The sequence below is a fragment of the Gigantopelta aegis genome, chromosome 14, assembly GCF_016097555.1.
Source record: "Gigantopelta aegis isolate Gae_Host chromosome 14, Gae_host_genome, whole genome shotgun sequence".
NCBI lineage: Eukaryota > Metazoa > Mollusca > Gastropoda > Neomphalida > Peltospiridae > Gigantopelta > Gigantopelta aegis.
In genome coordinates this window covers 18,357,593-18,372,579 of record NC_054712.1, presented here as the reverse complement: position 1 = coordinate 18,372,579, position 14,987 = coordinate 18,357,593, and the positions used below count along the sequence as shown (strand labels likewise).

The following is a 14,987-nucleotide window of genomic DNA, read 5'->3' as shown; positions in this document are numbered from 1 at the left end:
GCACTTTTTTCTTCTGCAAGTCTTTTTTTTCACATTTTGATATTTCCTTTTAACCACACCCCACCCCATGATTATGTACATGTATTTCACTGTTAACACCTGTGGTATACCTTGATCAGTATTTTCCTTCTCAGTCTCTCTGGGGCTGGTAATTGTTTTTCATTCGATTCCAAACATTCCGTCAATAGGTCATCTGAAACAAGCACAGTTCAGGTCAGGTCAGAGTGTTTAATGTGCACATTCGGAGCAAGCCGGCTCCTCAATCCAGGACAGGAAAGGGGTGGGTGAATTGGAGAGGGGATCGCCTGCACTGGCAGGTGCAAGCGAGCACCAGCAGTCCGACCGGGGCCGGTAACAGGCGGAGGGTGGTATGGTGCTATGGAATTTGGAAAGTCCCGTAGGATTAAGCCAAAGAGAAAGGGTGCGCAGTTTTTGTGAAGGAAATTAGGTGCAATTTTTAACGGTCCGCCAAAAAGGAAAACAGAGGGGAGGGGGGGGGGGGGGGGGGGACAAAAAACAACAACAGCACACTCCATGCGTATTTTTATAATTACACATTTACTGACTTCTCGTTCTCAACTACTAACAACTAACCATTAACGTCATGGCCTGGACAGACAGTCCAGATAGATTTGTTGTATGCTTGAACCGTAACAGTTACTGGACGTTGCTGTTTGTTTTTGCTTTAGTATTAGTAATTTCATTTCAACTTATTTTCGTGCTTATATCAAATTAAGATTCAAGTATGCTGTCCTGGACACACACCCCTCAACTATGTGGGCTGTCGGTCCAGGACAGTGGGTTAGTGGTTAGTGAGAGAGAAGTCGGTGTAGTGGTCTTACACCTACCCACCGAGTCGTTAAAACTCGCTCTGGGTGGGAGCCGGTACCGGGCTGCGAACCCAATATCTAACAAACGTATGTTCGATGGCTTAACCAAGACACCACCGAGGCGGATTTTAGTATTAAGTTACTGTGTCTATAGTAGAAGGTCAGTGTGTGTGTGTGTGTGTGTGTGTGTGTGTGTGTGTGTGTGTGTGTGTGTGTGTGTGTGTGTGTGTGTGTGTGTGTGTGTGTGTGTGTGTGTGTGTGTGTGTGCTGGTGTGTGTATATGTATGTAGGTAGGTGGGTAGGTACGTATTAAGTACGTGGGTAGGTACATAGGTAGGTACGTACACACGTATGCGCGTACCAGTAATATATTATCGGCCTTGCAGCCTTCTTCTGTAAACTATTGGCGGCCTTGCAGCCTTCTTCTGTAAACTATTGGCGGCCTTGCAGCCTTCTTCTGTAAACTACTAGCGGCCTTGCAGCCTTCTTCTGTAAACTATTGGCGGCCTTGCAGCCTTCTTCTGTAAACTATTGGTAGTGCATTATAAGACAACTTCATCTGAGGCACTTCCCTGTCCTACTGGCGTCAAGGAATACGTAATCAAAAGCAAACAATAAGAAGAAAACCACAAACTCACCTCCAAACGTGTCTCGCAAGGCCTTGGCCAGATATCTCTGTTGTTCCAGACACAGGTGGTTTTCTAGCGACAAAATAATGGGATAGCTACCAACGAAAAAAAACATCATTTCAATGGTCTTCAGTTTTAAATTATTTCTGAAAGAAAAGTAAGTTGTAAGTAAAATGTATGGATATATATCTACTGATGGAAAGAAATAACAGATCACATCACCACTAACAGGAGATAGTGATTACAACAAAAAAACATATCCATTGTGCAAAGAAGGAAGGAAGGAAATGTTTTATTTAACGACAAACTCAACACATTTTATTTTCGGTTATATAGCGTCGGACATATGATTAAGGACCACACAGATATTGAGAAAGGAAACCCGCTGTCGCCCCTTCATGGGCTACTATTTTCGATTAGCAGCAAGGGATCTTTTATATGCACCATCCCACAGACGGGATAGCACATACCACGGCCTTTGATATACCAGTCGTGGTGCACTGGCTGGAACGAGAAATAGCCCAATGGGCCCATCGACGGGGATCGATCCCAAACCGACCACGCATCAAGCGAGCGCGAAAATACCACTGGGCTACGTTCCGCTCCTTCGTGTAAGGACGTTAATCGTGTTATTGACATTAAAATCTCTATATGGATGCGAATTATGGAACGATATTTCAAGGAATGAACTGTTAACATTAGAACGTGCCTTTAGGTTCTCTATAAAGAATATTCATGGCTTGCCCAAACGAACTCGAATCTGCCTGGGATTGATTGGTATCTCCTCTGTTGAAGCAATAATAGACATACACAAGTTATATTTTCTGGGTCATCTTCTACGAACCCCAACTTGGACCGTGGTACACAAAGTTACAACAAGTAGGCTGTTCTGTTTTAAAACACCTTTAGGTTTCATAACAGACATATATAAGATTATGTGTAAATACCAACTTTTAAATCATCTGATTGATTTCTATAAGACGTCAACATTTCCATCGAAACATACGTGGAAACGACTTGTTAAAAGCGTGTTTGATTTTGAAGAATTAAAGTGGTAAACACAAATCTGCAACTCCATCCCAATTTAAAGGGACATTCCTGAGTTTGTTGCATTGTAAGATGTTTCCGACAAATAAAATACTTCTACGATTAAATTTACATATTAAATATATTTTCTTGTTTAGAATATCAGTGTCTGTATATTCAATGTGTTTCTGGTCGTCTTAATATTTGTAAGAAGGCCAAACTGGATTTTGTTTTGAAATAATTTTGGAAATAAAATTAAATTTAACAAATATTAGAACGATCAGAAACACTTAATATACAGCCACTAATATTTTATGCAGAAAAATATATTTGGTATGTAATTACAATCGTTAAAAAATCTTTGTTAGTCGATAACATCTTAAAAAGTGCAGCAAACTCAGGAATGTCCCTTTAATTGTTTGGCAATTATGTAAGTTACCATATAAACTTACAATGATTATTGCACACTTTCGATGTTTTCGGTGACAGCTGATAGTTCGAGCGTGACAACATGTGAGTCTATTTGTTGTCAAAATATCCAAGGTGTACAATGATAATATATATTATTTATTATTTATTACATGTACAAAACACAACAGACGTTTTTATCCAAAGGAGTGAAAACAAAAGATTACCTATAGATGAATTACTATTACATTCTTTAGTTCTTTACTAGTAGTAAAAGTAAACACGGAAATGTAAACGGCTAACACTAAATAGATTAATAGCAGCACCACATTGAAAGCAATTGTGCACCGACTTTCGCTAGCTCCAATACCTACTACATATAAAACCGTTAAGCGTTTTTTATAAAATAAAATAAAAAAGTCCGACTTAGTGTAAAAAGAAAAAGAAACGTATTTTGGAAACAACAGAAGTGTTCTATTTATGTGTAATTTGTGAAAACGCCGGTCGATATATAAATATAACAGCAATACTCACCTATATACACTTATATACATATAAAACGGATCTCCAACTAGTACACACAAATCAATAAAATAATAATTAAATAAACATTTTAAACTAATTAAGAAACATAGATTTCAAACTCCATGAGCAGACATTGTTCACCACTGAAAATGGCCCATACGGCGCTGCGGGTTTATTTTTTCATACTTTATTTTATAAACAGACAGGCAGACACACACAGACAGACAGACAGACAGACAGATATTATATTAAAGTCTCACCCAATATATACACAGTAAAACATATGAGAAACATTCTTAATAAACAATATAAAGGCCACTCTTTATGGAGTTATGAGAGACTAAAAATCACATGTAAATAATAGGTGGCACTTAACACTGTTACTGATCGAATTTAATCACTCACTCCGAGGCTATCCATGCGTTGTCTTTGATTATTTTCAAGACGTCAATGACTTTGATACTGGAGGTCAAAGTTCGTTTTCCATGTTTTATTTCTGGAATGCCGTCTGGGCCGTCCCAACAATCCACTAAAAGAAGATAAGAGTCAAGCGGTTTGATTGTAAAAGGTACTAAGCCTAGTTGTTAGGGTTTATATATATATCTAATTACAAACTTTCCGAATTTATACCATTTACTGTATTCTGATTGGCTGACGTCACTAAAAAACCAAGCGTTATCCTTCCATAAACCTCATAAAAATACGTCATCACGGAAGACCAAGATCGATTGGAACTATTTTTAGCTGGATGGGCGAGAAGCCCAATGACCCAGTTCGGTGATCGTTTTAAAAATAGAACAAAGAAATGACCTGTTTTCTCGATTAAAAAAATAAGGGAAACTGGATGAGATATTCATGTTATAAAATAAAAAAAATTACAATATATTTTTTATTTGTTTTTATTCTGTTAAAAAAAAACCCCAAAACATCCAATAGTATGTATACATGTATTCCTACGCTTATTTACAGAACATGGCTGACGGTAAGAACGAAAGAAATTATTTTTGAGTGTTTTAAGGTACACTTCTTGTACTGTTTGTAATTATAAGAATTGTTTCTCATTTTTTAGGAATTTATCGATGTATAAAAGTCACAAATGTAGTATAAAATCGCTTCGCTACGCTACGCGATTTTATACCATTTGTGACTTTTATACATCGATAAATTCCTAAAAAATGAAAAACAATTCTTATATAAAGTTGGTTTTGTTTAACGACACCATTAGACTGCATTGATTTAGTAATCATAGGCTACTGGATGTCAAACAGTTGGTAATTTTGTCATATAGTCTTAGAGAGGACACCCGCAACATTTTTCCATTAATAGCAAGGGATCTTTTATATGCACCATCCCACAGACAGGATAGCACATACCACAGCCTTTGTTATACCAGTCGTGGTGCACTGGCTGGAACGAAAAATAGCCTAATAGGCCCACCGACGGGGATCGATCCCAAACCGACCGCGCATCAAGCGATGGCTTTACCACTGGGCTACGTCCCGCCCTCTTTAATGGACACGTGACATTTATTTCATGGGTAATGTCTGTTCTTAGCTAAAGGATTCTTCGAAAAGCTACTGCCAACACAGTACAAGTTTTTTTTATATTAATTATGCACAAACTATGTATGATATCAATGAATTTGTAGTTTCTGTTTTCTTTATCGCAATAAAAATATAAAGATAATGAAATATAACAATGCATCTTTTAAAATCTGTTGTTTTAAGTTTCTTCCATTTTATGATGTCATTTCATTTTTCTGTTTTTTTTCTTTTTTTTTCTCTCTTTTTTTTTGAGTTAACACATGCGATTTTTCTATTTGAAAATATCACAATTTAAGGCTTAAATACGGTAAAATATCCCGTTTTTTAAGCCCATGGGCTTCATTTCGCGTGGGCTTTAATACATGAAATCCTCAATAGTTCGCCGATATCATGAAATAGCTTTATATATTGAATAATGTTCACTGGACGAATAGCTTCATATAAGGAATGAAAGTAATGATTAATTTACATAATGTATATATGATGACATGTCTTTGACATGTATCTGGAACAAGAACGGAAATTATGCTAACGTTATATTAAATCACTGTTCAGACTAGGGGCCCACGAGTACTCGGGCACGGTTCGAGTCTAGCAAAGAAGAACACTCTCATTATAGGGAGGGGAGGGGGTATTTGCCAAGAGTTGGATAACGACAACGTTTTGTCACTGGAATAAGACAACTCCTAAATTACTTATCTATTCGGTACCAAGAGTTATCGGTTACTGAATGGTTAAGCCTGTCTATGTTACACACAATACACCGGCCTCGGTGATGTCGTGGTTAAGCCATCGGGCATAAGGCTGACAGGTACAGGGTTCGCAGCCCGGTACCGGCTCCCACCCAGAGCGAGTTTTAACGACTCAATGGGTAGGTGTAAAGCCACTACATCCTCTTCTCTCTCACTATCACTAACCACTAACATCTCACCCACTGTCCTAGACAGACAGCCCAGATAGTTGATGTGTGTGCCCAGGACTGCGTGCTTGAACCTTAATTGGACATAAGCACGAAAATAAGTTGAAATGAAAAACAAATGTTATTATCCAACTCTTGGCAAATAACCCCTCCCTCTCTATAACGTCACCCACTTCGAGAGTTACGTAATCGTTGTTGAACAGCGCAGTGTATCACTGTATAACTATAAGGGACGTGTTCAGTTATTGTTGTGACTATACGCATGGCCCAACGGAGGCTGTCTGGTTTTTGCCCGAATTAAACGAAAATGCCCGAATCTGGATAACAACATTTATTCATATTAGCATTATTGCCAAACAGGTATATAGGGTTACAAACGAATCACTAAATATTTTTACATGGATTACAACTAATTGTGTGGGTAGAATGATGGAAATACATGGTAAAAAGGTCTCAGGTTAGTAAATTTTGCACGAATATCTGTATCATTTTTGCCCGAATTTGATATTTTGTTCCAGTACTAGGGGAAAGTTGTCCCCGTCCCCTCTCTCTCCCCCCCCCCCCCCCCCCCCCCGTCTCGTACGCTTATGACTATATAAACTCACACTCTACACAGCGGCACCCCGTCCTCAGCGCTCTGGCGTATGGTTCTACACTGGAGTCGCTGTTCAACTGATTGCCTGTCAAATACCTAGAAAAAAGCACACAGTCTTACAGAGTATTTTCCAGACAGTATATCTCTAGAAAAAAAGGAAAATCATACGTATACTCTGGAGTCAACGTTCAACTGATTGTCTGTCAAATACCTAGAAAATAAACCCCAGTCTTACATGGTATTTTCTACACAGTATATCTCCGGAAAGGAAAATAATGCATATGGTTCTACGCTGAAGTCACCGTTCAATTGATTACCCACCAAGCAATTAGAAACAACATACCATAGAGTCTAAAATGGGGTTTTCTAGACGATATATCTCTAGAAAGGATAATAATATATATGGTTCTACAGCGTCGCCAAAAGGATTACTATATAGACACTTAATAAAGGAATATCAATTACAAACATATCTGACTAAGCCAATTGATTCACGTAATATAAAATGAAATAACGAAAATGAGAATTTTTTCACATAGGCTAAATATTGAAGCTGGTAGGAACAAAAATATCGAGAGAACACAAAGAGTATGTACATTATGTAATATTAATTTTATTCTTCAGTGTCCACGATACGAAACGTTAAGAAATAGATTTATTAAGAAATACTACCCCAAGAACTCCAGTGCTTTTAAAGTAATACAGCTCTTGTCAACTACAAACAATAAGTATATAAATAACCTTGGCAAATACTTACTACAGGCGAACAAAATGAGGGATATGCTATTACTATAAACAACTTAATATATCTATATTTTTGTGACCCATATTGCTAATTGTTTATATACAGATATAGATAGATTGTCGGTATATGTGTATTTATTTATTTATTTATGTACGTCATTCTCCACCATTGTTCCACACTATTATACATAATATTGTATTTCATTGTTATAATGCTGATAAGTTGCAAAACTTAACGCAGTAAAGAACTTGGATGTCCAACTTGGATATGTACGCTATAGTCACCGTTCAAATGATTACCCATCAAGCAATTAGAAACAACACACAGTCTTGCATGGGGTCTTCTAGAAAATGACTTCCTAAACAGGACGGTGATACACTGTCACGATAACCGTTTGGCTTGTACGTGTTTCCTTTTTCAAGTGCTTCGGGTGTCCCGCCATTGTTTTTATATAACTGAACGTACAAACGTTAACTGATGATGGAAATTATATATATATATATATATATATATATATATATATATATATATATATATATATATAAAACAATGCTTAATTGTCTTCCTTGCAAGAAGATTATGGTTATGGTTATGGTTAGGTTTTTAACGTGTTCATATACCTCTATTGTTTCGAACACGCCTATCCCGATAAGATCGGGGGTCTGACTCGGGTCTTGCAAGAAGATAATAGCTATTGTGATATCTATCTAATAAACTAATAAGTTCGCCACCTAGAGATTAAAATAACACCACTCTACTTCGAGATGTTCGAAACAAGGAAGCAGCCCTCTTTGAACCTTAGCATACACGCTTAGGCCGGTGCTGGTGCCATTCATCAATAACCATGGGCCTGGGTTGACCTTTCAACATGATAACGCAAATCCCCCACACAGCGACATTAACACGGAACTTTCTTCAAAATGCCGGTATCCCAGTCATGGCCTGGCCAGCCCAATCGCCCGACATGAATCCAATTGAACATGTCTGGGATGAGCTCGGAAGACGAGTCAGAAACCGTGTTAACGCGCCTCAGACACTGCAGACATTGCGACAGGCGCTGGTGGCTGAATGGAGGCGACTTCCTGTTCAGTGTTTCACACGATTGCTGAGATCCATGAGAAGACGGTGTTGGGCAGTTTTCCAAGCCCAGGGAAGTCACACGCGATACTGACACTGCATAATGCGTTCATCTGAAATCATGTGAACGTTGATTTGGACCCCCCTTCAACATTTCAAGCCATAACATGTTACACAATTAAACATCGTGATGACATATTGTGTTTTGCTCTTTATCACATCCCTCCCATCGACAAATGTCTGCATTAATGAACATACATATCGTTGTGAGGTTATCAGAGGACAAATAATATGTGTCATGTATTCCATTTTGTTCAGTATATTAATTAGAGATGCGCATCAAAATCTTAAAAGGCCCACTATTTAATTTTTGAGTGTAAATTTCAAAATTGTCCGCTTAATTTTTTTCTGTCCCGGGACAAACCCCTGGCTATCCAGAGACAGGCCCCGGGACGGACATGCTCGACACTCTAGTGGTATATGAGCATGTAAAAATTATTCGCCATCGCACTGAAGGAATCTTTAACCTTAGCATACAGGCAACACACTACGTCATCCGGTTACAGATTAAGGAATCTTTAAACCTTAGCATACAGACAACACACTACATCATCCGGTTACAGATGAAGGAATCTTTAAACCTTAACATACAGACAACACACTACAACATTCGGTTTCAGATGAAGGAATCTTTAAACCTTAGCATACAGACAACACACTACATCATCCGGTTACAAGTGAAGGGCTCTTTAAACCTTAACATACAGGCAACACACTACATCATACGGTTAAAGGTGAAGGACTCTTTAAACCTCAACATACAGGCAACACACTACATCATTCGGTTACAGATGAAGGAAACTTTAAACCTCAGCATACAGACAACACACTACATCATTCGGTTACAGATGAAGGACTCTTTAAACCTCAACATACAGGCAACACACTACATCATTCGGTTACAGGTGAAGGAATCTATAAATCTCAGCATACAGACAACACACTACATCATTCGGTTACAGATGAAGGAATCTTTAAACCTCAACATACAGGCAACACACTACATCATTCGGTTACAGATGAAGGAATCTTTAAACCTCAGCATACAGACAACACACTACATCATTCGGTTACAGGTGAAGGAATCTATAAATCTCAGCATACAGACAACACACTACATCATTCGGTTACAGATGAAGGAATCTATAAATCTCAGCATACAGACAACACACTACATCATTCGGTTACAGATGAAGGAAACTTTAAACCTCAGCATACAGACAACACACTACATCATTCGGTTACAGATGAAGGAATCTTTAAACCTCAACATACAGGCAACACACTACATCATTCGGTTACAGATGAAGGAATCTTTAAACCTCAGCATACAGACAACACACTACATCATTCGGTTACAATTGAAGGGATCTTTAAACCTCAACATACAGGCAACACACTACATCATTCGGTTACAGGTGAAGGAATTTTTAAACCTCAACATACAGGCAACACACTACATCATTCGGTTACAGGTGAAGGAATTTTTAAACCTCAACATACAGACAACACACTACATCATTCGGTTACAGATGAAGGAATCTTTAAACCTCAGCATACAGACAACACACTACATCATTCGGTTACAGGTGAAGGAATCTATAAATCTCAGTATACAGACAACACACTACATCATTAGTATTTATACGACGACTTATTGCTACCAATGCCATGGTATCATTAACGTTAGGATATGCTTTACTTGTTGTGTCATTACGTTTTTAGTTCGTATGTGTCACAACATTTTTACTAGTAATATGTTGTGACTGACGAGTTGAGTAATGTCGTTATTTACTAGTGTATTTAAGTACGTGTTTTATGGTAGACGTATTTGTACATGTGTGACGTAAGTGTTCTTTGATGCTGCTGTGTAGTAGTATATGACGTACCCGTTGTGTCATGACTATTACGTAATGTATGTCTTACGGTCTTACGTGTTTTGTCATGATGCTGTTTAGAAGGGTATGACTTACGTGTTATATGATGATGTTATGTGATGGATATGATATTGAGTGATGATCCTATTTACTAGAGTATGACTTACATGTTTTGTGATGTCGCTATGCGTTGTGTGATGATGCTGTTTTGTAGGATACGACATGCATCTAGCGTCATGACCTCGGATATGGCGTGTTGTGTTGTAACATTATGTCCTGTGTTATGACATTATGTGTTGAGTGATGACGCTATATATTTATCAGTGTATGACTTGGATGTTGCGTCATGACTTAGGATACGACTTACGTGTTGTGTGATGACGCTGTTTGCTAGGGTACGACATGCATGTTGCGTCATGACTTAGGACACGACTTACATGTTGTGTGATGACGCTGTTTAGTAGGGTACGACATGCATGTTGCGTTATGACGTTGGATACTACTTACGTGTTGTGTGATGACGCAATCCAGTAATCACACAGAGGCTGGTTCATGTCCTGGTTAATCTCGTTCTGCGCAGGATCCCACACAGAGTTGTCCGACGAAAACAGATAATCCAGAAACTACAGTTAAGAGGCACATTATTAATATAGAACAAACAATATCTATATCTGAGAGTTTTGTTATGTTATAAATAGATAATAATACATGAGTGGCCGTTATATACCATTTATCTCACAACGATAGTTTGATGATTACTAAAGCATCTTATTGTATTTGAAAAAAGACATGTATAATTTAAATAATTGGATCTGAAATGCAATGGCCGTGTAATATCTAAAACTGACTGTGTGTGAAGTCAAATAGTTGTGACACAATGTCTTCTTATTTTCTTAAAATCTCGATTTATGTTTTGTTCATTGCTTATTTTGGAAGATCGCTTTGTGAGCAGGCGCGGATCCAGGATTTTTAAGAAAGGGGGGGGGGGGGCCCGAGGGCATGCTCCCCCGCGAAATTTTGAAATAAGTGCATTTTTGTGTAATTCCACTCTAGTGTATGCTATAGTTAAAATAAAAATAAAAATTGACCCCAAAAATAGGGGGGGGGGGGGGCCCGGGCCCCTTGGGCCCCCCATTAAATCCGCGCCTGGTGAGGTACAGTTTCACAGCAGTATTATATAAATATACCACGCCATCACGTATTTTCGAAAACGATTTTTAAGACATTTCGTGATATGTGAAAACCATATATTCCTTAACTCCTTGTATAACTATGAGTTGATATTAAGAAAATAGTATTAAAAAAACAACTTGAAATAACCTCACAAAATGAACTGAGGAAACTATTGCAATGGTGTTTAATATGCATCATTGTAATCTGGACCGGCCTCGGTGGCGTCGTGGTTAGGCCATCGGTCTACAGGCTGGTAGGTACTGGGTTCGGATCCCAGTCGAGGCATGCGATTTTTAATCCAGGTACCGACTCCAAACCCTGAGAGAGTGCTCCGCAAGGCTCAATGGGTAGGTGTAAACCACTTGCACTGACCAGTGATCCATAACTGGTTCAACAAAGGTCATGGTTTGTGCTATCCTACCTGTGGGAAGCGCAAATAAAAGATCCCTCGCGGCTAATTGGAAAAGTAGCCCATGTAGTGGCGACAGCGGGTTTCCTCTCAAAATCTGTGTGGTCCTTAACCATATGTCTGACGCCATATAACCGTAATAAAATGTGTTGAGTGTTGAGGCCTGCCACGACGCCACCGAGGCAGGTAGGTACACAAAGATTCACGTATGTAGTTATCTGAATGTTGCAATCACTAAAGAAGTTAATACTGCTGGAAAACATTACTTATCTCCACATATTTAATAATAAAAAACCTGCCCTTGTTTTGTTTTTGTCAGTAAGTTGTTTCTACATATTTAAATTAGCACACTGCAGTAAACTGTAATTGCAGGCGCACGTGTGCAACCCTTTCCTGCTCAATACATTTTTGTCTTGACCTAGTCTAGACCTATATCTGTTAAGATTCGTGCACACGCGCCTGAATTGCGTATATCGGTACTTAGATTTGATAATTTTTACCTCATTATTGTAGCATGTATTGAATGTAAAATGTATATGTGTATATTTAAATGCGTATGTTTTTGCAATTTTAATGTATTATATAAATTATTTTAATGTGTTTTTACATATCTAAATGTGTGTTTTCACATATGTACACATGTAACTGTTTTTGTTTTTACATATTTAAATATGAAAGTTTTACACACTTCTATGTGTATGTGTTATATATATATACATGTATGTATTTAAACGTGTAGGTGTTACATACCTAAATGTGAATATTAAAAAAATATAAATGTGTATGTTTTTAAATATGTAAAAGTGTATGTTTTGACATATTGAAATGTGTCTAATGTACATATCGAAATGTGTCTATTGTACACATTTAAATGTGTCTAATGTACATACTAAAATGTGTCTATTGTACATATTTAAATGTTTCTATTGTATATATTGACATATGTCTAATGCACATATTGAGATGTGTCTATTGTACATATAAATGTGTCTATTGTACGTATTGAAATGTGTCTAATGTACATATTTAAATGTGTCTAATGTAGAAATTGAAATGTGTCTACTGTACATATCGAAATGTGTCTACTGTACATATCGAAATGTGTCTTCTGTACATATCAAAATGTGTCTATTGTACATATTGAAATGTGTCTATTGTACGTATTGAAATGTGTCTAATGTATATGTTGCAATTTGCCTAATGTATATATCGAAATGAGTCTATTGTACATATTAAAATGTGTCTATTGTACATATGTAAATGTGTCTATTGTACATATTTAAATGTATCTATTGTACATATTTAAATGTGTCTATTGTACATATGTAAATGTGTCTATTGTACATATTTAAATGTATCTATTGTACATATTGAAATGTGTCTGTTGTACATATTGAAATGTGTCTGTTTAAACGTGTCTGGACGCCACTGACCTCAGTTTCTGTGATGTTGATTCCACTCGCCACTCTATACGTATCGTCGACCAGATCCCTCATCATCTTCTTGCAGTCGTCTGCACTGGCGTGCTCGTCCTGTAAGACAAACCAGTCGTGTGTACACTTTGAAGGGCGTTCACGTTCAGCGGCATGCAAAATGGGGGTCTCACACACAAAAAATAATGGATTTTAATATACAGAAAAAAACCCCACATTAGAATGTGGGATGGTGCATATAAAAGATCCCTTGCTGCTAATCGAAAAGAGTAGACCATGAAGTGGCGACAGCGGGTTTCCTCTCTCAATATCTGTGTGACCCTTAACCATATGTCTGACGCCATATAACCGTAAATAAAATGTGTTGAGTGCATCGTTAAATAAAACATTTCCTTCCTTCATCTACTATCTAGTGTATCAGTTTACTAAAGCCCGTATCACTGTATTCTCGGAAACAAACATCATCGGCTTTCATAATAGTACATTTTCATTTCAACTTATTTTCGTGCTTATATACAATTAGGGTTCAAGTACGCTGTCCTGGGCACACACCTCAGCTATCTGGGCTGGCTGTCCAGGACAGTGGGTTAGTTGTTAGTTGTTTGTGGTTAGTGAGAGAAAAGAGTGTGTATTGGTCTTACACCAACCCATTCATTCGTTAAAACTCGCTCTTGGTGAGAGCCGGTACCGGGCTACGAACCCTGTACCTACCAGCCTTATGCTCGATGGCGTAACCACGACACCACCGAGGCCGGTCATAACAGAAAATAATCACTAAAGTGGACAGTTATTGTTAAACATCCATTCATTCATTTTTGAGTTGAGCATAACTCATTTATAGCTCTCTGATAGGGATAGAGGTGACAGATTTCATTTGTAGGTTTCAACGAGTAATTATGAAAGAAGAAATAACAGTTTGCGATCACAAACTAAAAACCTCTCGAGTCGACAGCACGCTCTGGCAGCAGAACGCTGGTATCACCATCTTTTGTCATATCACACACACACATTATATATCATCATATTCTGTCACATCACATCACATCACATCACATCACACACACACACACACACACACACACACACACACACACACACACACACACACACACACACACTAAAGTGGACAGTTATTGTTAAACATCCATTCATTCATTTTTGAGTTGAGCATAACTCATTTATAGCTCTCTGTTAGGGATAGAGGTGACAGATTTCATTGATAGGCTTCAATGAGTAATTATGAAAGAAGAAATAACAGTTTGCGATCACAAAGTAAAAACCTCTCGAGTCAACAGCACGCTCTGGCAGCAGAACGCTGGTATCACCATCTTTTGTCATATCACACACACACATTATATATCATCATATTCTGTCACATCACATCACATCACACACACACACACACACACACACACACACACACACACACACACACACACACACACACACACACACACACACTATATTATATATATATATAAACTCCTCTAAACCGGACACCCTCGGGACCAAGTAAAACATCCGGTTTTAAGAGATATCCGGTTTAGAGAGGTTCTCTTCTGTACAGATAAGGCCGCGAAAAACAGCGGTAATTCACCATCCTGAAAATGTCTCGGGGCTCTATGATGTCGCTGATAAATATAACACATTAAAGAAAACCATACTATGTTAATTTAGTTTTCAAAGGGTACATCTCAGACGTTAATTTACCTTTTGTTCTGTTTTTAAAAAATCTGC

The 14,987-nt window shown here is 37.9% G+C and overlaps 1 protein-coding gene across 1 annotated transcript in view; it reads right to left on the bottom strand.

The window, feature by feature from the left end:
• Positions 1–14,987, bottom strand: part of LOC121388527 (1-phosphatidylinositol 4,5-bisphosphate phosphodiesterase gamma-1-like) — a 72,650-nt gene that overhangs the window by 41,878 nt on the left and 15,785 nt on the right. The window contains exons 7-13 of the mRNA XM_041519895.1: positions 14,961–14,987; positions 13,251–13,349; positions 10,743–10,858; positions 6,487–6,572; positions 3,824–3,947; positions 1,469–1,554; positions 111–193 (exon numbers count right to left, since the gene is read on the bottom strand). The exon at positions 14,961–14,987 is cut by the window's right edge and continues 22 nt beyond it. Of these exons, the coding sequence (XP_041375829.1) occupies positions 111–193; positions 1,469–1,554; positions 3,824–3,947; positions 6,487–6,572; positions 10,743–10,858; positions 13,251–13,349; positions 14,961–14,987 (621 nt within the window). The remainder of the gene's footprint in view (positions 1–110; positions 194–1,468; positions 1,555–3,823; positions 3,948–6,486; positions 6,573–10,742; positions 10,859–13,250; positions 13,350–14,960) is intronic.